The sequence below is a fragment of the Lissotriton vulgaris genome, chromosome 1_1 (assembly GCF_964263255.1).
Source record: "Lissotriton vulgaris chromosome 1_1, aLisVul1.2, whole genome shotgun sequence".
Taxonomy (NCBI): domain Eukaryota; kingdom Metazoa; phylum Chordata; class Amphibia; order Caudata; family Salamandridae; genus Lissotriton; species Lissotriton vulgaris.
Genome location: NC_141685.1, coordinates 1,317,348,625 through 1,317,372,848, shown reverse-complemented (window position 1 = coordinate 1,317,372,848; position 24,224 = coordinate 1,317,348,625). Strand labels below are relative to the sequence as shown.

Below are 24,224 nucleotides of genomic sequence, written 5' to 3'. Positions count from 1 at the left end.
CCATGAATAGGTCTTCCCCGAGACCGTGAACACTGCACTGCATGGGCCCTAAATACCTAAACGGACCACTCACTTAAGGGAGGCGGGATCACTGTTCGCAGACGGTCACCTGCTCCCCTTTACAGAACTGACAGCCATTTCTGGCCTTCCCAGAGGTCAGTTCCTCATGTTAAGGCGGTTGGTAGCGGATTTCTGCTGAACCTGGCATATATCTGATAGTTAACCAGCAACACACCCAGTCTTCCATGCTATCCTGCAAATGGGCCCAGGACATCACATAGTGATATGGATATACAAAGCAATCTGAGAACTCAATGCAGTAACACTCGCCCCCTGCGGGGAAATTGGGAGGTTGAGCTTCAGAGGCCACCTCATGACAAAGAATGGGAACAAGCATTAGAGTATCCCAAAAAAGTATCCCGAAACCACAGATTTACAAACATACAGTATTTTATCTTACATCATGCATATTTGATGCCAGAAAATCTTCAACAATGCTACCCTAACCCGCCATTCTCATGCCATAGATGTCAAGAACCCAGCGCGCCCATTTTCCAATGTTTTGGAGCTGCCCAACTCTACATGCCTCCTAGAATATAATACACACCACACTGCATGAGGTAAAGGGGCTCATAGGCATCGCAATATGAGAAGCCAGTGTATTAGGCATATTCAAGCATCGCAAACAACACAAAGTCGAAATGAGGTTTGCGTCTCTGGCACTCCTATTGGCCAAACGGAGCATTGCCATGCACTGGAGAACCTTGGCGGGCCCCCTTTGGCCACCTGGAAAGGAGCAGTTGCAAAATGAGAGGCATCGAAGGAAGATGCTCAATGATACGAGGAAGTTCGAGGCATCCGTAAACGCTGCATCTCCATGCAGTGGGCGACACACTTACACACCTTCACGCATACAACAGAACACGCTTGGTCCCCTCGGTGATCACCAAATTCCCCACAACGCCCCTCTGGAAGAGCTTAACCCAGGGCATGAACAAGCTAGCCACCTCAGCGAGCACAGCGTATAGGATGGGAATGCAGGGCGGATATGAACCCCATAGCCCAACTTCACTGACACACGTCCCCTTGATGCCCTCTCAACGTAAACACAAACAAGAACTCTCAGTAATGCTTATCCACATCTAATACTATGCACCTTCCCATACATAGTATAGTCCCAGTTCAGTTTAATTACAGTTATTTTTTTCCCTGCATAATTGATTCTTACATTTTTCAATGCCAGGGATAGAGATCAGTCACAGCTGCAATATACAACCCGAAGCTGCATCCTCCACCTGGGAGTAGAATAAGGGCAGAACACCAAAGCAGAACATTAGACTGTACAAATGTCAACAGATAATATGGTAATGTATCCAACTGCATGTATAAGCTCTTCTGTAAACCTTAATTGATAATATTGTCCTTCGCATGTATATAATGAAAACTAAATAAAAAGAACTTCCCCAAAAAAAATTCATGAGGGATAGTCCATCAAGTACATAGGGAACAGCTATATATGGGAGAGAGAGAGAGGAGAGAGAGGAGAGAGAGAGAGAGAGAGAGAGAGACACGCCAAAAACATTAGCAGGATTTTAGTCCTCAATAATTCGGATCTAATCCTTCTTCAATAAAAGTACACAACACATCATTTTGACTTTCAAGGAGCAGTCTTTAAGAACAACCACACAGGCTCTACTTACATCAATACAAACACGAGGTAGTTGGCAAATGGTGGTAGCGAAAGCAGGATCACTGGGGCTGCCTTAATGACATCTCTGCGGAACTGAGAAAGGGTGCAGCAATTAATGTCAGGGCATTAGAGGTTTACTTAGAATACATTTAGGATGCTGAGCTCTGTCCCATCTGAAGTAAGCCCTACCCTGCCCTAAGCATTTTAAGTGTGAAGATCTCAAACCCTCCACTGCCCACAACACTGGAAAACACCCTGTCCTGCTGCACTTGCAAGCAGGTCACTGGAGCATCATGGCGAGTTTCATGTCAGAAGAGTGCAAGTGTGCTGTCTCATGGTGACATGCTTCAAACTACAGTATTCCCAGAATAGATAAGTAATCATAGCAGGTTGCATCGTTGTAAGACGTAACTTGTGTTAATCGCCAAAATAATGACACGTATCAAAGGAGGGAGGTTGCTGATATATACTTTCATCTTGATGTACTGATACCTGAAGATTCATAATGAAATAACCAAGCACCCATCTTTTCTTATCAGCACCAGTACCTGCCAGTCTACTCTCCAGCTGCCTAGTTCCCAGACAAATAGGGCCTTTCTTTGGGTCCTGGTCACTTATTAAAACAAGCAACATCCCCCAGCTCGTAGCCAAACCCCCACTGCCCCTACTATGGTCAGACCATTTTGTAGTACCATTTTCGTGGGAATTCTATAATGAAAAAACCAAGGCCTCCTGTCCCCGCATACTTCAAAGGCCATGGCCAAGGCTGTCAGTAGAGAATTTGACAATTGCTCTCGAACAATCGACACCTCCCGCAGAATCCGACGTCCTACAAGCAGATATAAATTTTCACGACTGGCTTACTAAGTCCCTGGATTCGGTTCTGCCCCTTAAACCTAGCACTAAAAAGAGCAATACTTTCAAATCCCCCTGGTTCTCGCCCGAACTAAGAGAACTTAGAAAAGATTGTAAAAGAGCGGAGCGCGTGTGGCGGAAAGACTGGGCATCTATTAATAAAGCTGCATATAAAGCCGCCCTAAAACTTTACAAATCGGCACGGCAAAAATCCAAAGCTGTCTTTTTTGAAGAAAAAATTCGACTTTCAGCCAATTCTGCCAGAGAAACATTTAAAATTGTTAACCAGCTCCTTAAAGTCCCGGCTCCCACTCTGGTTCATAATGACCCTGTATTGAAATGCAACCAGTTAGCAGAATTTTTCGATACTAAAATACGGAAAATCCTGGACAGCCTTCCTCAATCCTCCACCATTGGACCCATCGAGATCCCTTCTTCTGACCCCGCCCGCCCTCAATTTGAGGCATTCAGCCTTATATCCAAGGAAGACTTTTGCAACATCTTATCCAATATAAAAAGTGGCTCCCCCTCAGACCCAATCCCGATGCACATCCTAAAACAAACCCTGAATACCATTGCCCCTGTAGCCACCGAGCTACTGAATACGTCACTATCTACGGGCATAGTGCCCCCGAGCTGGAAGCAGGCCAGAGTCAAAACGCTCCTAAAGAAACCGGGATTAGACACCTCCGATCTGGCCAACTTTAGCCCAATCTCCCTTCTACATGGATTGAGCAAAGTGGCCGAAAAAGTGGTGAATAGGCAGATCTCAGAGTTCCTGGAGTCTAAACACCTCCTAAGTGACTCTCAAACTGGCTTTCGCCCTGGTCAGGGCACAGACACCGCCCTTTTGGCGGTGACTGAAGAGGTAAGATGCATCTTGGATTCAGGGGGATCGGTAGCTCTGATCCTCCTGGATCTAAGCGCTGCATTCGATACCGTAGATCATGTAGTTCTGGCCCAACGCCTGGCCATGCTGATCAGCCCTTAAATGGTTGCAGTCCTACTTGGATGAGAGATCCTTCAGGATTTGGGAAAATGGGTCCATGTCTAATGCCACCCCTCTCCAGTGTGGGGTGCCGCAGGGCTCCTCCCTCAGCCCCACACTGTTTAATGTCTACATGGCCCCGTTAGAGAAGGTAGTAGCCCCATTTGGGATTAAATCCATCAGCTACGCAGACGACACCCAGCTCGCCGTCTCGCTGTCACAACAAGGGGGCCGCCCGGTCGACCTCCCGGATTGTCTCACAGCCATTTCCTCCTGGATGTCTAGTTCAAAACTCAAGCTGAACGGAACTAAGACCGAGATCATGTTCTTAGGCAATCAACTCACCTCCCTGCCCCCTGAGCTGTGGCCCCCCTGTATGGGGGACCTTCCTCCCCCCAAGGAACAAATTAAAAGCCTGGGGATCTGGTTCGAACCCCAACTAACCTTCAAGACCCATGTGCAGAAGGTTGCAGGAGGTTGCTTTGGCCTGTTACGAGCAGCCCGGAAGGTTCTCCCCCTCCTTCCGTTTCAATCCAGAAAGCTGCTAATCCAGGGCCTGATCCTGTCCAAACTGGATTATGGCAACGCCCTTTTCCTCGCTGCCCCCCATGCTACTATCAATACTCTCCAGCGAGCCCAGAACGCTGCAGCCAGGCTGCTTATGGGGGCGCCGAGACGGGCATCAGCCAAACCACTGCTAAAGGCCCTGCACTGGCTCCCCATCCAAGAGCGGATTACTTTTAAGTCACTCTGTATCGCCCATAAAACTCTGCAGGGCAAAGGCCCTCCGGCCTTGAGAGGACTGATTCGCCCCTACAAGTCGACCAGGGCCCTCCGCTCAGATAGGGAAAATCTGGCCATCATCCCAAGAGTGAGGAAGGCACGCACAGGAGGCCGCCGGTTCTCGCTGAATGTGTCAAACAAATGGAATGCCCTTCCTAGAGAGCTCCGGATGGAACCTGTTCACCTTAAATTTAGGAAAGCACTTAAAACCTTTCTCTTCCCTACCATCCCTTAATTCCGTCCCTCGCTTGAGTTCACCAGGTTCAGGTTAGGATCAGCGCTGGGACGCTCCAGGGCCGCCATGCGCTCTATAAATCCAAATCTAATCTAATCTAATCTAATCTAATCTAAGTGTAGTAAACAGACCTCTTCTTTTTTTTCTTGAACACATTTTTATTGTTTTTTAACAATAATAAGCCGAGCGATTCAGACCAAAGACCAAATTACAATTAGAAATAATGTTTGTTACACCTTTGCTTCAGCTCAATTATAGACAGTACTTGTCAAAAATAATGGTTCGCACAACATATTGACAGGAATACAACCGGTCTCTAACACAGTTGGGTAAACTGTCCTACCCCTTGTCCCCTTTACCTGCCCAATCCCTGCCTCATACCAAATTCAGGAACGCATTACAGTTTATCTCCCTCTCGATGTAGAGGGCCACAACTCATGCCATCTCAGAGGAGCATACAATCCAAGGCATCTCGCATTCATACCCAACAAAGTTCAGACTTCTCCTAGATCGTGGTCAGAAAGTAGGGAACGGTCAGCGGAATCGGTGTCAGGCTCTTTCAGGCATTCCACCAAGGCGTCCCAAGCTCTGGCTTTATCTATCCTGCTATGACCCCCTCCTCACCTCTTGAAACAACACTGCGCTTTCGTATCCAGCCCAAAGGAGGAGTCCCTGCCTCCATTTATTCACCTGGGGTAAATGGTGGCCTTCCATTGCATCGTAATCTCTCGCTTCGTGAGTACTAGTGCAAGGTCTACAAATTTAGTGGTCACTTTGTGTTTACCTGGTCGTAGGAATCCACGCCAGTGGAGTGCATGGAATTGTTCTCTCAGTGACTTCATTGATACTTGCCACTACTCCCTCCCAAAAGTCTTTCTAAAGCAGGGTAGGACCATACCATGTGGATAATTTCTGCTGCCTGTTCTACAGCTCTGGGGCATGCTAGAGCAAGTGGTCCAAACGTTTGCTTCATTTTCCCTGGGGTAAGGTTTACCCTATGCGAAAAATAAAAGATGATCAACTTAAATCTGGCATTGCGAGAAACGGCGCAGGTGTTAGCTAGCATTGTAGTCCAGTCTGTGATAGGGAGTGCCCAGTTTTCCTCCAATTTCAGGTGCAGTTCCTCCAGAGATGTATTTATATATGCACCTGATCTAGGACCGTGATTACTCAGGCCTTACCAGTTGTTGTGCAGAAGACAAGGCTACTTTCATGGACTGGGGTTAAGCTCTCCTGGCTCTCCAGTGGTTCCGCAAGGACGCCACAGCCGCTTGGGGCAATAAAACGGTCCATGGGGCAGCTCAAACTCCTCGGAAAGGTCTTCAAACGACAATAGTTTTCTGTCTCTGTAAAGGTCCCCAACTCGGGTTATGCCAAATGCTGCCCAATCCGGCAAGTAACTCAAAGCCACAGTCTTGTTTGAGATTTCCTAACCTTGCAGTGGTACAACTGGAAAGTAGGGTAGGTGGTCTAAGGTATGCTACAAACAGCATTGCCAGCAGAGCTGAGTGGCCTGCAGCTCCATAGATCCCACTAGGACGTGGCATTTGGGAGTCAAGAGGACGCCGAGCAGCATGTGGAGATTAGGGTTCCACCAGAGGCATCTCCCCCAGGGTGCAATTGTGACCATAGGCATTGATTTTAGCAATGGATTTGGGCCGCAAAATAGTAGGCTTCGAGGTCTGGTGCCGCATCAGATGTAGGTCTGCGCAACTTGGTCATCGCCACCATACACCTACCTGCTCCCCAGGTAATGTCAACCAGTAAGGAGTCAAACTATGCGAACATTTTGGGTGAATGATAAATCGGCGGGCTGGGACGTGCCACCATTTTTACTATTGCAGGTCTTGGGCTCAGTGGGTATATTGGGTCTCAACCCTATTGTGGTTTTGGGGGCGGGGGATGTAGGGGGGAGCGAGATTGGTGAGTGTCGCTCGGGATGGGCGACAAAACCCGAGCTCGCACAGAAGCGACATAATCTTGCATCTTACTTCAGTGAGTTCAAGCCCCCTCTCCCTTAAACAGACCTCTTGTTAAGCCATGCATGCTTAAAGAACATGAGTTGGACCTAGTAGCATTAGGCTTTCATTAACTTTTTTTAAACTTGCTGTTGTGTTGGGTTCAAACTGCATTGCCTGACATGTAAGAGCATTCATGGTCTCCCCAATACTTCAGGGAAAAGAGACAGACAGCAGTCTGGGTCTCCTCTGTGTTGCTACGGGCAATTTTAAGTAAAGAGACAATTAGATCTTCACTGTGCTCGAACATGCTGCCAAGATTATTAGATCAAAGACTAATAGCCTCTATCTTTTAGAAAAGCATTGAAAACCTTTTGCTTTACCAAATGGGAACTAGAAGGATTTATCCTTCACTCTTAACTTGCATTGCTTCCATTCTTGTTCTTTGTCTTTTATTAGTTCCAACATGGAGGAGGGTCACTGGCGGTATAGTTTGAGGTCTAGGATTATAATTAGTTTTAACTACGTTTCCAGAGTTAAATAAGCCATGAAAAAAATCTTGTACTCAAAAATGTACAAGTATGCTGTTTTTCCATTAATTTTGCACAGCCATCAACCCCAACTTTAACCTCTTTTTCCCGTCCACAGCCTAAACTGAGTATAGAAGAAAAGGTGCCACACTAGCTCCATATTCAAACAAAAACATTTGCAGACCCCTGTACCAGCTGCACAAGTCACTTACATAAACGAAATCAAGGACCTGGCTAGAGGCATCTCCGATCACTCGCCAGTATAGGTCCACATGATCCTTAACCATAGCAAAGTAGGAAGATTAGCCCCAATTAACCCTTGGCACCCCCGCAACTCTAAAATTCGTAAGGACTTATCAAAGCCATGGACGAATATTTCTCCGACAATGTGGGGTCCGTGTCCTCTTCCGAGACCCTATGGGAAGCATTCAAGACTGTAATTTGGGGGCAAGCTTTGTCAGTGATCTCTGGCTCCAAAAAAGATAAACAAAAAGAAGTTCTAGAAATCGAAACCGAAATTTATAGACTGGAGAGTGACCAGGAATCTGGGGTGAAGCCAGAGAAGCTCCATTTACTGAGCCTAAAGCAATAAGACTACAAGGCTCTAGTCACCAATAGGGCCAAGTAGGGAACAACAAGGTAGGATCTATGACCTGGGTGATGAAGCAGGGAAGCTCATAGCGTGGCTGCACAGGAGGAAGTGGGCGAGCAGGCTGGTCCCAGATCTTAAGGTGGGAGGGGAATCTCTATTACGGAGCCGCAGGAAATAGTGGACAGGTTTGCCAGTCATTTCCAGCGTGTTTATACGACGGTGACTTCACACACGGAGATGGACTCTCAGGAATTGCTGCGAGACATTAAGCTTCCCCGCCGCTCCCTTGAAGACAGTCTTTATATGGACAATACCTTGACAATGGATGAGATAGCACAAGCGATCCGCTCCTTAAACTCGGGGATAGCCCTAGGTCCCAATTGAACTATACAAACTACAACCAGATAAACTCGCCCCATATTTGAAATCTATGTTTGAGGAATCCAGGGAGGCAGGAATATTGCCCAGGGAGTAGAGGATAGCTACCATTGTCACTATTCATAAAGAAGGAAAACCCAAAACAGACTGTGCCTCATACAGACCAATCTCCCTCCTAAACGCTGAGCCTAAAATATTAACCAGACTCTTAGCCAATCGCTTGGTTAAAGTGATAAGTGGTTTAATGCATCCAGATCAATCCGGCTTCATGCCACATAGAAACACTGCCCTGAATCTGCGCAGAGTCCATGGAGTACTAGACAGAGCCCATACCCTTCGAGAGCCAGCAGTGATCGTGTCCTTGGACGTGACCGTGGCCTTTGATACCATTGAGTGGCCTTACTTCTGGGCAGTTTTGGCAAAGATGGGATTCGGCCCCAAATACAGCCAATGGGTACGTCTCTTATTTACTGAACCTCTGGCTCAAGTGGTGGTAAATAACAAATTATCAGCTACATTCCTGCTTAGTCGGGGAACTCGTCAAGGTTACCCGCTGTCCCCTCTCCTTTTCTCCCTAGCCCTGGAACCGCTTGCAGCCTAGATCTGTTGGGATCCGATGATACGGGGATTGCGATGGTCCCCAGGGTAGGACCGCATCTTATTCTATGCGGACGACATTTTGCTTTATTTGGCCTCCCCTAAGAAATCCCTTGTAGTGATATTGGACATTCTCGCAGTGTTCGGTAGACTCTCAGGATTTTCCGTCAATTGGGGAAATCCCTGTTATTTGTTTTGAGGGGAGACCCACCCGTCCCTCCGAGAAACTGCCCAATACAAATCAACACCATTGGGTTTATATATCTGGGGATTATTATCGCACTTGAACCCTCGGTCCGTTATGCCCAAAACCTCCTTCCCCCTCTCCGCAAATTAGAAAATTAGATTGCCAGTTGGAAGTCGCTTCCCCTCTCCCTCTTGGGCAGGACCGCCCTGTTCAAAATGATGTCCTTACCGAGGGTCCTCTATGCCCTACAGAACACCCTTGACCAAGTTCCAGCACACTATTTTAAGGAGATTGAAGGCCTACAGAGGGACCTGCTATGGTAAACCTCAAATCACCCAGAGTACGTTGACACTACATTGGTATGACGGAGGCATTAGCCTCCCGGATATCAAAAAATAATATTGGGCATCTCATCTTGCAGCCGTCAACTATGGCACATATGGTCGCGCTGATGACCCCGGCTTCGCCATGGATAGATGGCTTCTTCCATGTGGCAACTACAATAGAACATTTTAGTCCCGACCTAAACGATTAACTTTAACTGGCCCCACTAAATACTCCATTCACATTTGGCACGACGCCACAAATTCTTTTGGATGGAGACAAAGATTAACAGTAGCCACCCCACTTTGGGAATCTGAAAAACTGGGTGATTTGTGGAAAACAAAGGGGTTCAAAGGGTGGGACCTTATTGGCATCTCGTATATTAAAGACGTCTGGGGAGGTGGAGGGATTAAGTCCTTCAACACGCTTCAGACTGAATATGAGCTGGCAGACACAGAACACTTCTGTTATGCACAGGTCCTACACTCTCTCCAGTCTTCTCTTCCTAATGGGACTGTTCTCCAGAGGCTTCTCCCATGGAGGACAGAATTTTAGACAGTCACCTTCCCAACAAAACTAGTTCCTCAATTTATAAAAAGTTAATCAACATCATGACGGACCCCCTTCTAAACACTGTGGAATAAGTGGGTGCAAGATGGGGTTGAACTAGATGACGAGGACTGGCAAATAGCAGTGTTTTCCCCGGAGTTGTTGCTATCCCAGCGCGCCTGCAGTTGGTACAGCTTAAAATCCTTCATAGGATATACATCACGGGGCACCGATTAGTACACATGGGGTGGTCAGACAATGGAGAATGCAAGCGGCGCAGTGGCCTTATGGGAATGTTCATGCACATTATATGGGAATGTAAACATATCAGCTCTTTCTGGCTCAAGATACACAACACAATCAATGAGGTGTTACATGTCTGTCTCCGGCCGGAGGCAAGGCGATGCCTCCTAAATATCTGGGAACCCACAGACCTAAACACTCACCAGACACAGTGGGTCACGCTAGGGTTCATGCTGGTGAACAGAAATATCACCCAACTACAGGGGGCAACACACTCACCCACACTAGAAGTCTGGGAAACGAACCTTGATTGGTGCATGTTTAGAGAGAAGATAGTGTACTTGGCAAGGGGATGCCCCAAAAAGTGGTTCCGTATATGGGGCCCGTGGAATACCTACCGAGGAGAGATCTGTGCACCACCCCGATGTAATGAACAAGATGACCCACCCTCCTCGTAACGTTCCTCTCTTATGTAATGACTGTATACTTTTCCTCTCGTGCTTATTGCAATGTATAAACTGACTGATCCTCTGTATTGTCCTATTTATACCGATGTCTGTTTAATAAAAAGATTTATAAAAAATAAAAATTAAAACATTTGCAGACCCCAATATTATGAGTTAAGATCGCAGCACACACACACACTACATTTTTTTGCAGCCAAGCTCATTTTTGTTTCAAGGAAAAAAGTCTGAACAGGGGTTGTAATTAGGATTAAGTTCCTTTTCCATTTAGAACATGCTCCTTTCAAAATAAAGGCATGCTTGTAGTACCTGACTGCTAAACTTCAACAAATGACATGTAAAAAAAATCTGCAGCGTTGCCTCTATCTTCATAGTTCCCCTGGCATTTATTGTCCAGTATGTAGGTATGTATGTAAGTATGTAGGTGCCTTCCACATCTCTAATGCATCGTCTCCAGAAGGTCTCCAGTACCTGTCAAGAACTGTGATTCAGGAGTGCTTGTGCTCCACCTGGTCACACAGGTTTGGGGCCCTCTAGGGTTTGCACGTCCCCATACCTGTCTCACTTTCTCCATTTCTCTGTAAGGCAGCTCGTAAAACTGAAGGTTTTCCTGTGCCATTTTGACCTTTATTCGTCCCACTTCTTTGGCTTCTGACATTAGCAATCGAAAACCTGTGTTGAGAGTGCAAAACAGAGAAAATACATTATTACTGTTTCTGACACCAAAGACCTGGAGACAAGATATAAATTGTCACGCGGGCAGGCGAGGGCCTAAATCTAATTGGACAGCATCTAATCTAAAGACATACAACAAAACAGGTAAGTCTACTGGGGTGGGAAAGGGGACTTAAGAACACTAACAGCTTCCATAAATAAAGGAGAAAGTTGACCTAAGTCAAAGCTAAGATATAACCCAGTATAAATCGGCAAGCAGGAGAAAAGGCGATACAGCTTTTTTTATGTAACCCCAAAAAGTGGGGAAACTGCAGATGCAAGAAAGCTGTCCTGTCCCTCCTCTTGTAGAGGTTTCATGGTTCAGATGTGCTGCCAGTCCACAATCTCTCCAAGACCACTGACATGGCACTGAAGACAATGTACTAATGTATTATGGTCAGTTGGAATTTGTTCAATCATGATGCAACACTGGATTCTGTTCAGCTTTTTTGAAACGGGTAACCAGCTTTGTGAAACGTTAACCTACATAGATACTTATTGGTGTTTTGCAATCGAAGGCATATTTACGGACCTGTCATACTCTAAAAGCAGCAAGTACAGATAAATCCATACTAATATAATAAAGAGAGAGCCCAAACCATTGAGGTGGGAAATCTCAGGAACCACAGCACCAATCACAACACCCAATACAGCGTTGGAAAGGGCAGTTGCAGCAGAAGGACATAGGCTATGCAGACGCCCACCCTATACATTTAAAAGGTCAAGGAACCGTGCCAGCAAAGTAGTTCCTTGTGGGCGTGTCTGCATTGTGCTGGGGGCGTGACAAACGCTGGGGGCGTGTGGTACGTTCCGCCCTTCATGCCATGTCTCATATTGTGTGCTAATCCCACTGTGCTCCCTTTAAATACCCCTGCACCCCATATTCATAACCCACCCTTACTCCTTAAAATACCCCAACAACCTTAAACACTTACCCATCTTAACCCTATAAATATACTCTGTACCCCAAAACCCAAACCTATCTCTAAACCCTAAAAATACTCCTGTACCCCAAAACTCAAACCTAGCCCTGAACCCTATAAATACCCCTGTACCTCAAAACCCAAACCTACCCCTGAACCCTAAAAATACCCCTGTACCCCAAAACCCAAACCTAGCCCTGAACCCTAAAATACCCCTGTACCCCTAAACCTTGCCCTGAACCCTTAAAATACCCCTGTAACCCCAAACCTACCCCTGAACCCTAAAAATGCCCCTGTACCCCAAAACCCAACCTAGCCCTGAATCCTAAAAATAACCCTGTACCCCCAAACCTACCCCTGAACCCTAAAATTCCCCTGTACCCCAAAACCCAAACCTAGCCCTGAACCCTAAAAATATCCCTGTACCCCAAAACCCAAACCTACACCTGAACCCTAAAAATGCCACTATACCCCAACACCCTAACCTAGCCCTGAACCCTAAAAATACCCCTGTACCCCAAAACCCATACCTATCCCTAAACCCTAAAACTACCCCTGTACCCCATAACCCAAAACTATATTAGAACCCTTAAAATACCCTAACACCCCAAAACATATACCTCAGTACCCCAAAACATATTCCCCTATACCCATACTTACCTTATCAAAACATTAAAAAAACATGCTTTTACCATTCATGCATTTACAACGAATTTCGTTGTAAATGTATGCGTGGTAAAAGCATATAAAATGTAATGCCATGCGTTATAATGGCATTGCGGAGTCATGGTACTTTCGTAATGAAAGTATGCGGAGTGATGGTATGCGGAAAGAAAGTTGCGGAATAATGGGTGTTTACCCTCCCGCGGTTAGTACATTGGTGGCACGGCGGCCCACATCTCCAGCAACATACTCATATTTTTACCACCCATTTGAAAAATGCACAGGTCTCTCTCATTGATGGCCAGCACCGACATACACTTTTAGACACACCTCCCGCCACAAGTTCTAGAATTGCGAACTTTAGAGCTGGGGAGCTACGCTCGAATCTCAGCATCAGCTCAACATCCTGTGATTCCAGGCACTTCGCTTTGTCTCCCCGTGCCTACCACAAATGAATGTGTTCTTCTGTAATGTAAATTATGCTTATGCCATGTTGTCGAGTTCGCGCTATATAATATTGCAAGGAAAAATAAAGTAGGGAAACCAGAGTTCACACTCTACTGAACGTGCACTCTTAAGTGCATCAGCAGTGCACTGTGAATCGGAGCGTTTCACAGGCCTGTCACAGATAAGAAATGCTATCAAAACGATATCCTACAAAACAATATACTACTGGCCGGTAGCAATTCATACCCGGACAACGTCGGGACGGGCTGATAGTACTGTATAACTTAACAGCTATGGTGGCCCTAGGATGACAAATGAGCTTCAACTGCTATGAACCTGCGATTCTAATAGACGTTAAGTCACCTCTCTCACCCCGATGGAGTTATGTTAAACCTTAAACACTGGTAAATACTCAAATTTGGCATATGTTGGAATTGCAACACTTGAAAGACTAAAAGAGTAATATAAATTCCCATCCCATGAACTGTTCTGTTGATCTCCATGTCGCCTTGCACCCACTTCAGAGCACAATGAATGCAGAACAAGTGCTGCATAAATACAAGACAGCCATGCTCAGCAAATTTCTAGTTTCTTATCTTCTGTAGCAATTATCAACAGGGAATACAGCCTGCCAAAATAAAGTTTTTTGTGAGCAAACCTAGAAGGCTGGCAGCGCATTATCACAAATTAAATGTGTGAAAATTAAAGGGACACAAGTTGCAGCTATTTCCAACATAATATAGTCTTGCCTAGTTCTGAATATTATAAGCTATGCTTTCAATGGTGGTCCACAACTCAGTTGGTAATTATATGCACTGTAATTAAATGCATTGCATATGGATTTTCTACAATCTTCTATAGCATTTGTCCAAATGGAAAAACAATGTACACCCCTGATCTAAAGCAAGTAGATTTTGGCAACATAAACAACATGACTGTGATGGATCGACCAATCACAAGAAAGATATGACACTAGCCAAAGCAAACAAGATCAGCAATTCCATTTTTCACCATGGGTGATTTTCAATAATCTCCCAACACAAAAATAAATATACAACAGCAAAAAATACCATTGGGTTTATCAATGACCTAGTCACAGACAGCAGTTGTGTGGGTATGGAGGAATCACTGCGGTTTTTACTGGTTGGGAAGATGTCCACAAACGTGAACATCAGTAAGTACTATGCCAATATTGTTGCATCAGATCAGCTATAGGGGGGCATACAAATCGAAAATTTCATTAGTCAAGGAGAGCCCTAAATCATTTAAAAGTCACTCCAGGCATTTTATCATCAAGAACAGTATAGTGCATCTTACCATGAAATCGCATTCCAGGGGTGTATTACAGCATATTGCACAATGGCACATGTACATATTTGCTTATTCAAGGATACAAACATCAACAGCCTCCTTTTGAGTATCCTGTTGGATGCCAAATTAGATGCAAATGATGGTTGAATCTAATTTGATTTTCTGAGTTCATCAACATTTGCACCAAAATATGGGGCAGGAAAGAAAAGAACGACAACGTGTAGTTTTCTCATTCTGTAAAACCCATCTGCAAGCAAGCCTTTATTCTCAGCAGTGACTCAAGAGGTGAAACCATGCAGTGGAAAACTACAAGATGCAGCAACATTATTTCCCATGGCTGTTTTATGTGCTAACATTTCAGACCAGTGCGAACGAAGGGCCTAGAAATCAATTCATGCTTACCTTTCATGAAAGTAGAATACAACAAGTAAATCCTGGGAAAATTCCGCTCAAGAAACCGCTGGTATTTCTCATTGACATATCTAGCTTTTCCGGCAATGGCGGAGAACAGGCCCCTGGACCTTGTGCTGGTGGAGAACAGGCATGAAGGATGTTTGTTGAGCAGACATGACTGAAGGCTGAGGAGCAAAAACACAGAATTTGTATTTAAACTAGAAAGAGGATGGTCAACAGAATGTCAGCTCTAAGGAGGCCGACCGAAAACTATCTTGGGTAATAAAGTTTGTTTTTAAAAAAGTTGTAAAATGAGGACTTGTGAAGACAAGGTAGGAATACAAATCATTACCGAAAACCCAGTGCATTAAAAAACCTCTCAACTCTCTCTTCAGTTTGATAGGAGGGTAGTCTGGAGGAAAATGCACTCCCTTGGGGTACCTTTGCTTTCAATATCAATTCAACATTCTTTACTAGTACAGGATTCTACTTTAGATAATAGGAAATTTGGAAGTGTTAGTTAACAGGAGAGATCTTAGGAGATGCAGGGCTTTGAGGGCAGTACTGAATGTTGGCAGTGAGAAGACTTCCAACTGAAGGAAAGTATGGGAGATTCAAAAGGTTTCAGTGCCAGAGGTCCAAAAGTGTGAATACTCTGAACCGAAATGAGACACCAAGGGATTTCTAGACACTGAATAGGTGCTGTAATACACACCCTAGAGATTGCGTTGCATGCGTTGCTGTTAAATTTACCATATGGAGTTTGAACAAAGCTCTGTATTTAACCAGCAGCCATTCAGCTTGATGCTGGTGTCGCAATTAGGTTTGCAAAGAGGAATATTGGAAAAAGGCCTTGGTGGTTAATTAAAACTTTGCCAGAGGTTGCCAGGGGGAGTAGGGGTAGACGACTGGGCTGTTCCTGTATTCTACCTTGCTCATCCTCAGGGCGTTAATTAGTGATTTAGTGTGAGAGCAGATGTTATGGATGTTGAATAGCAGAAACCTGGAAGGGGCTGCTGTAATGGAGTTCAATGACTACAGTTGCATCTTGTTGTTAAAGGGTTCTCCTATATGTCTTACTACCTGCTGAGCATTGGAAGAGCAAGTCAATAAAAGTATTATGAGACTGGGCTGGACGATGGGGAACCAGGAAGTGAAGAGAGAGACTACTTCTGTTTTGGAGGTGCTAAGCATAAAAGCTTTACCGGATGGCAATTTGGCACCGAAGACTAAAGGTGAGAGTGAAAAGATAAATAGAATAAAACAATTTGGGTGAGAGTAGTATCAAGGAGCAGGGAGCTCAGGACGAAGCCTTGGCCTGGGAACACTTACAGATAGGAGAGAAGGTGTGGATGAAATGAGCACGGACAAAGCCAATACACATCGCCTCTGAAAGGCTGGTGCTAATCTTTTATCTATGCCGATGCGTCTTGCTGATGCGGAACAAAATCGGGAAAACAAACAAAACGGCCAGATACAGTGTGAGAGTGTATATGCACATCTGTCGCCATGGATGCAAGCATATATGGTATGGCACTGTGGTAGCTTCTTCTTCCTTTGCTGATGCTGAATAGCACTGGCAAAAAGAAGTTAAATGTTGATGCTATCACCATGAATGAGCATATGTGTCACGACGTTGCGGTGGCCTTTTTTGTTTTACTTTTAATTTACTGTCCCAGGGTGGCACACACCTCTCTTGAAGCAGTACATTAAAACAAATATGCAATAAGGAGAAAGGAACAAACCGGAAGCACCTGCTTGGGGCTCCTTCCTCCTCTCCCCCCACTGCTCCCCAAAATAAAGAAGAAAGGGAAAGCAAAGTAAGAAAATGCAGAGTTAGTGAAGGGGGCCAACTCAACTTCACTGGGAAGCAACGCAAGGTGTAATGGGGGAACAATGGAGAAGCTAATGTTGCAGGGTTAGAGGAAACATGTTTATATAATAAAGCTGAGTGGGATCGGAAGGGGTAGCAATAAATGAGCTAGAGGCAAGCAATGGAGAGTGTAGTTTGCTGGTGGCAGGGATGGGAGGGTGGAAGCAGCACAGAGAAAAGATAGCAAGAAAACACATGCACTCCTTTGGAGGGTTAAAATAAAAATGTGAAGAAAATAGTCCTCAATTTTAAGCTGCGAAAGGATGGATACAAGTCAACCAATCAAAAGGATGGTAAGGAAGCTATGATCCACATGGCAGGAAAAACACAAGAAAGGGGAAGAAAGCCACTGAATAAGAAGTAAGCATATGAAATTGACAGGGATGTCAACCAATAATAACAAATGGGCAGACACAATATTGTTTAAAATAGCTCTCTTAAAAATAGACAACTAAGGCTGTTTGTAGGTGATACACTTACAAATAAGTAGTAGCTATGTAAATAAATGTACCTATGAACAGCAAAGATTGCACGACATAGAGAGAGGTACAAGTTGCAAAGTATGCTAATGTAAATTTTAAAAGCTATACAATACGGTGAAAGAGCAGTGATAGTGGTGATGAAATTAGAAACGGATTGCTGACAAGGTGATAGTGAAATGAATTAAACAAAACAAAGCTTTGGCAAAATATTGGTATATTATAGGTCAGATAAATAAACACATTAAATGAATACAAAGTACTATAAGTGAGTGTAAAAGAAAATTCAAGAAACGGGAGAAAGTCGTTATTCTGAAGATGAGGGGGTCATTTCTTGTTTAGATTGTCAAATAGTGCATGATCCAAAGTCATCCACAGCAAAGCAATGTGAAGTGACCATTATGAATTAGGTGTCAACAAAGGGCTTCTGTCTGGAAACCACCAAGTGCATACTGTAGCAGAAGTGTGCATAATAGTAGGCTTTAAGAGAGACTGATTAAAGTATATGCAAAAAGACAGCATTCTAATGGTAGGTATAAGGGGGAGTTTTTTAGGTAAAAGCATAGTTTACGTGATCATCACTGTAGTTTTGTGGCAACACTGTATAGGAGGGATCAACAGAAGACATATGTAATGTAAAACTTTGTGGGGGTGGGGGGGCTTAAAAGTTGACTAAGGGCATTTGGGAAGACTAAAATGTATAGCTCAATCAGCAACTACTTTTCACACACATTTGTAACAAACATTTCAAATTACCCAGGTCCATGCATGAACAGCTTATCTAGTCAAGGTTTTTGCCTTTCTTTCCGGGACTTGTAGTTCTATGTACCCCTTGATAAAAATCTGGATAGACTACAAGTGCTAGAACCAAGTCATTGATTGGATAGCTACTCACGCATGGAATTGGAAATTCTGTAATGTAAAATTTTTGTCATATTGCATTGCTCTGAACCAAGACTCCAGATTATAGGTCAGCCTTCAAAGTCATTATCTCTCCCAGATCTCACTTACATACTCAACTTTCTTAAAGCTTCTTCTTATGAAGATGATGTTTTACAATCGTTCTTCATCAAAACTCTCTCAGAGTATGCTGCCTTATCCCCTACTTACCACTGTCAATGCACCGTTTACTCAAGGCATCTTCCTAGAAGCTCTCAAGACAGGCCAAATCCTCCCACTCCTAAAGAAATCCAAACTAGACCCGGATGACCTAGTCATCTACTGGCATGTCAATCGCCTATCATTTATCGGCAAGATCACTGATAAAGTAGTCTATGTTAAACTTCAAGACCATATCAATGATAACTACGACTTGAACGACTACTAGTTTGACATCAGATCATAGCGCATCATGCATCACGTTACACATTTTAGACAATGCTCTTTGAGAACAGATGAAGATGACCCCTGCCTTCTGATATTGCTGGACTTCTCAGCTGCCTTCAACACTGTAGACCATCCCACTCCTCATACGCACCAAGAAGTCTTTAATAAGAACACCCAGCAATATCCTTCACTGGTTTTCCTCCTACCTTTCCAATCGAATTCAGTTTTTATACATGGACACTTCCATACGGATTCCTGTCTTCAACCTCTACATGGTGCTCTACTCATAGATAACTGTCAAACAAGGGGGGTAGCCTGAACCGGTTTTATTTTCTGATTGGCGTCTTTTAATTAAGGCTAGATCAAACAATTTATTTTCGTTTGAGCAGGTACTTTATTTATACCTTTTCTTTAAACTTCTTTTAGGTTTTTTTTTATACTTGGACCCAGAAGGAGAGAGTCAAGTCTATAGAGAAAAAAAATTGATATGTACATTTTGAATACAAAAAAACATTAAACGACAACAATGTGTTTTAAATACACAATATGAAAAAACATAAATGAGAAAAAATCATAAATAGACAAACATCCAATATATTGGAGATCTTATTAGCAACAACATCTAAGTATTCATTTCTAAACAACCTGAAGATGTTATATGCATCAAGATTTCAATAAAGAAAAATTGAGAAACCCAGGGAACCAACTAATGCCTAATGCATGGGATTTTTCCTCTATATATAGACAAAAATGAATTTATAATTCCTCCGTGTTTCAATCATACATTATCATAAGCTAACACATGGTGCTCTACTCATAGATAACAGCATCAAGATTCACCAGTATGTGAGGACACAATCTACTAAAAGGTATCTTTAGCTTCAGACATCCAGTGCCTCAAACACTGCTTGCGCATCATTAAGACCTGGATATCCAGCACCTCCTGGAAGCTCAGCCCAACAAATAAAACATTCCTGGTGTTTGTCAAGAACAAACATGATAAAGAGTACAAACATGGCTCAATAACATTAACCGTGGCAATTTCAAACCGCAACTTTCACCAAATGTAAAATCACTTGGAATCGCCCCCTCAAGGCACACACAAAAACAAAGATGTAACAAAAGTAAAAGCGTTTCTTCCAGAAAGCAACATAAGAACTGCTGTTCAAGTCCCCGTACTCTTGCATCTGGATGGTTGTAATACCCTATTCCATGGCCTCCCAGACTCCACAGTGGCATCCCTTTGGAGCAGCAAGTCTTTTTAAAACCAATATTCAGACTATGTGCACAGTCTCATCACAAAAGCATTGCAATATTGCATAACACATATTTCATACCAGAAAAGGAATTGCTCTGAATTATATAGTCACAGAACTAACAATGACCATATTTTCACAAAGAATATAAATGTCATCACAAGTTGTTGACGTAGCATTTCGATTGTATTACGTTGATTCAGCCCACCTTCTTCTGGTCATAATATTTTTAAAACATATGTATATCTTAAAACCAAAGGACTTAAGTAGAGCACCATGTACCTCTTTTCTTTCATTATGTTCCTCACTCACATTATGAGGGAATCTAGCCAGTTTTATCCTCTAAGTGTGGTACTGATCTTTTTGTATTCCATTATACGTTTAATAACAGTCCCTGTTATTTTAGCTGGATATTACTCTTCCTCTCTCTTCTGCCGGCTTATCATTAGGTCAAACGTTTTAGTTTATCTATATTGGAATACAATGAAGAAGAGTTCTCTTTTTTGCCCTTATTCTTTCTATTTGGGGGGCCTCCCTTTAATCTTCCAATCTGTTCTCTTCTCGATAATACGTGGGGCTTCTATTTAGCATCCTCCCACGCGTTCTTCTATTGCATAGCCCAATCGCCAAGGGAGAGAGTGAGACACAAAAGGGATTTATTTATTTATAAAGTTTTCCTTTCTTGTTTTAAGCACACTTGCTTATCTTCCAAACTCACAGTCACTAGTGGTTCTCAGGACACCATCAGACTACACACTAAGTGTTGTTGAAAAAACAAGGCCACAGACCTTTTCCTTCTATTTTACTAAGCGCTGGAACAACATACCCGTATTCACCAGCATGGCTCCAATGCTACTCCAATTAGGAAATCGTTGAAAGCCCACTTCTGTAAATCACAATACAATAACCACCCACAACCTAGCTTTCTCTACTATTACTTGTTGCTTGTCTTTGTCTATATATGGCACTCTGCTACCTTTAGGCTAGGTTGCTGCTACATAAATATCATATACATACAACTCCCACCAAGCATTAGTTCAGGACTTAAAAGTTGGGGGAGGGCGAAATTGATCTCAAAGGGGGAATGAAGCAAGGCACTATCCAAGGAGAGCATCATGCTGATGACAATCCAGTGTTTTTAGTTTTAAAAAAAAACAGAGTGGAAGTGAGCCGCTCTGTAATGGGCCTTTTGTAACATTTGTTGACACTCATGTCCTGGCTGGAAGTAGGTGTCAAAGGGGTGGGGCATGCAAATAAACCACAAAATCCCACCACTATTTCCGATAAAGAACCACATTGTCTATACTTCTAAGCTTTAGAGAGACCAGGAAACTCATAGCTGTTTTCAAGCATGTATTTCTTGTATTTTTTAAAGGGATGGCTGAACATAACTACAATGTGTGAACTATTAGATATGTTTAGTGATGCCGACTTTATAGTAGAATTGTTAAAATGTTTGTCAATCTGGGGGGCGATTATTCTTTTTTTTTTTTAAAAACAGAGTTCTGGTAATGCACGGCATTAAAATGTTTGAAGATCATTACATTAGGATGCCAAAAGGAAAACGGACATCTCAGTGATCTGTAGTCATTTGGTAACCAAACTTTGGATCGACGGTGGGAAAATTCTGAGAGATTCTTGTACTATTAGGCAGTATACTTTCGGTCCAACCTCAACGGGCTTCTAAGGGTATGGACACGAATACCTTGGAATTATAATATGTTATTGAGCAATCTGCTGATCAAAACCTCGATTTTATTTGGCGCACGTGTTGTTACCGATGTTTCCACTACGGTATTTCTGCTGCGCTCTAAACCGCCTAGCAACCTCCACACCCTATGCCTTCCACTGTGCAGTGTTCCTGGGCTCACCTGAGGCCACCTCTCCCCGCCCCGCTGCCCAGCAGCAGAAGCCGGGAGCAACGGTGCCACCCGGTCACAACCGCCATCTTACAGGAAGAGCGGTCGGCAAGGTTACAGGGGTCAAAGGTCACGAGCTGTCAACCGCAGTCTACCTCTCCCGCAAGGGCAAGGAGCATCTGAGGTGTCTGTCCCACGAGCGCCACTGAAACAGAAGCTCTAAGCTTAGCGCAGCCTCTTCCTACACTGGAACTTAACCGACGTCACCGGCCATCTTGGATAGGAGGTGGATGTTCAACAATGTATGTACTACGACATTCATTGCCATAATATAAAAATGAGTAGATAAAACTGATGTCAATTTACCTTTCATAGCTGAAAGCCTATTAATTATATATAAAATGTTGCTATGTTATTTTTTTTAAAAGGTGATTTTTTTTGAGAACTATAAATATAGATATTCGGGTAAAACATCTTTGATACACTGACTTTATTACGCTTGACAATCGCCCCTTTTTCTTTGAAATTAGCCCAGGGAATAGAATCTAGCACCATTCAAACATGGCTTCAGCAATTGCTTGATGGAGTTTTGCGGAGGTAGTCCTACTTTTATGTTGACCATTTATCCCTCGACAGCAACAAATGAGAGAGAGGGTTAGGTCAGGCAAGCGAACAAGCATTTGCAATGCAATAGGTCTCGCATTAGGAAAGTTTGAGGTATTGGTATTGTAAATGACAAATATTTTATTTATGTGTTGGTATCGAAAATAGCGAAATTACTAGCTTTGTCATTTACAATGCCAATATTTTTAACTTTCGCAAACGTGACACCTATAGCATTCTAATGCAATATGTGTTGTATTTACATAACTTTGAAGTATTAATATTACAAATAACAATGGCTTTTATTTGTTTTAATAATTAATACTTAAATAAAAGTTATTGTAATGTATAATGGCAATAGCTTAAACTTTTGTAAATAACTTATGGGAAGATTATGTTCAGTGTATTTTACTGTGATGAAAATCCAAGAACAGAAGTGAAATATTAACATTTTTTTGTGACATTTCTAATAAAGCTTGAAACATTCAGAGAACATATTAGAACCAGTTGTTGTTGATCGGTTGCAAAGAGTGATGCTGTGGCGTTCAGTGATGCTGTGGCCTTCAGTGGTGCTGAGTGATGCTGTGGCCTTCAGTGGTGCTGAGTGATGCTGTGGCCTTCAGTGTTGTGGAGTGATGCTGTGGCATTAAGTGTTGCTGTGGCGTTGAGTAGTGCTGTGGCGTTGAGTGGCGTTGAGTGATGCGGTGGTGTTGAGTGATGCGGTGGCGTTGAGTGGTGCTGTGGCGTTGAGTGGTGCTGTGGCGTTGAGTGGAGCTGTGGTGTTGAGTGGTTGTGTGGCATTGAGTGGTGCTGTGGGATTGAGTGGGCTGTGGCGTTGATTGGTGCTATGGCGTTGAGTGGTGCTGTGGCGTTGAGTGGTGCTGTGGCGTTGAGTGGTGCTGTGGCATTGAGTCATGCTGTGGCATTGAGTGGTGCTGTGACATTGAGTGGTGCTGTGGCGTTGTGGGGTGCTGTGGCGTTGTGGGGTGCTGTGGCATTGAGTGGTGCTGTGGCGTTGAGTGGTGCTGTGGCATTGAGTGGTGCTGTGGCGTTGAGTGGTGCTGCGGCGTTGAGTGGTGCTGTTGTGTTGAGTGGTGCTGTTGTGTTGAGTGCTGCTGTGGCGTTGAGTGGTGCTGTGGCGTTGAGTGGTGTTGTGGCGTTAAGTGGTGCTGTGGCGTTGAGTGGTGCTGTGGTGTTGTGGGGTGCTGTGGCATTGAGTGGTGCTGTGGCATTGAGTGGTGAAGTGGCATTGGGGGGTGGAGTTGGAGGTTGGAGTTGGAGGTTGGAGTTGGAGGGTGGAGTTGGAGGGTGGAGTTGGAGGGTGGAATTGGAGGGTGGAGTTGGAGGGTGGAGTTGGAATGTGGAGTTGGAATGTGGAGTTGGAATGTGGTGTTGGAATGTGGATTTGGAATGTGGAGTTGGAATGTGGAGTTGGAATATGGAGTTGGAATGTGGAGTTGGAATGTGGAGTAGGAGGGTGGAGTTGGAGGGTGGAGTTGGAGGGTGGAGTTGGAGGGTGGAGTTGGAGGGTGGAGTTTGATGGTGGAGTTTGAGGGTGGAGTTGGAGGGTGGAGTTAGAGGGTGGAGTTGTAGGGTGGAGTTTGATTTTGAGGGTGGAGTTGGGTTCCGTAGTTGTAATTTGCGGGTGGATTTGGAGGCTGGATTTGGAGGCTGGAGTTGTAGTTGGAAGGTGGATTTGTAGGGTGGATTTGGATGTTGGAGTTGGAGGTTGTATTTGGAGGTTGGAGTTGGAGGGTGGAGTTGGAGGGTTGAGTTGTAGGGTGGAGTTGTAGGGTGGAGTTTGAGTATTGTGAGGGTGAGTGAGGGCATGTGAGGATGAGGGTGTGACGGTGTGTGAGGGTGAGTGGATGTGAGGATGAGGGGGTGTGAGGGTGAGGGGGTGTGAGGGTGTGTGAGGGTGACTGAGGGTGAGGGTGTGAGGGTGAGTGAGGGTGTGAGTGTTGTGAGGGGGGTAAGGGTGTGAGGGTGAGTGAGGGTGTGTGA

The 24,224-nt window shown here is 44.1% G+C and overlaps 1 protein-coding gene across 1 annotated transcript in view; it reads right to left on the bottom strand.

Moving 5' to 3' along the window:
• Positions 1-21,905, bottom strand: part of LETMD1 (LETM1 domain containing 1) — a 70,277-nt gene extending 48,372 nt beyond the window's left edge. The window contains exons 1-4 of the mRNA XM_086965788.1: positions 21,630-21,905; positions 14,834-15,009; positions 10,930-11,045; positions 1,701-1,783 (exon numbers count right to left, since the gene is read on the bottom strand). Of these exons, the coding sequence (XP_086821914.1) occupies positions 1,701-1,783; positions 10,930-11,045; positions 14,834-15,009; positions 21,630-21,706 (452 nt within the window). The 5' untranslated portion in view covers positions 21,707-21,905. The remainder of the gene's footprint in view (positions 1-1,700; positions 1,784-10,929; positions 11,046-14,833; positions 15,010-21,629) is intronic.
• Between the last annotated feature and the right edge of the window lie 2,319 nt (positions 21,906-24,224).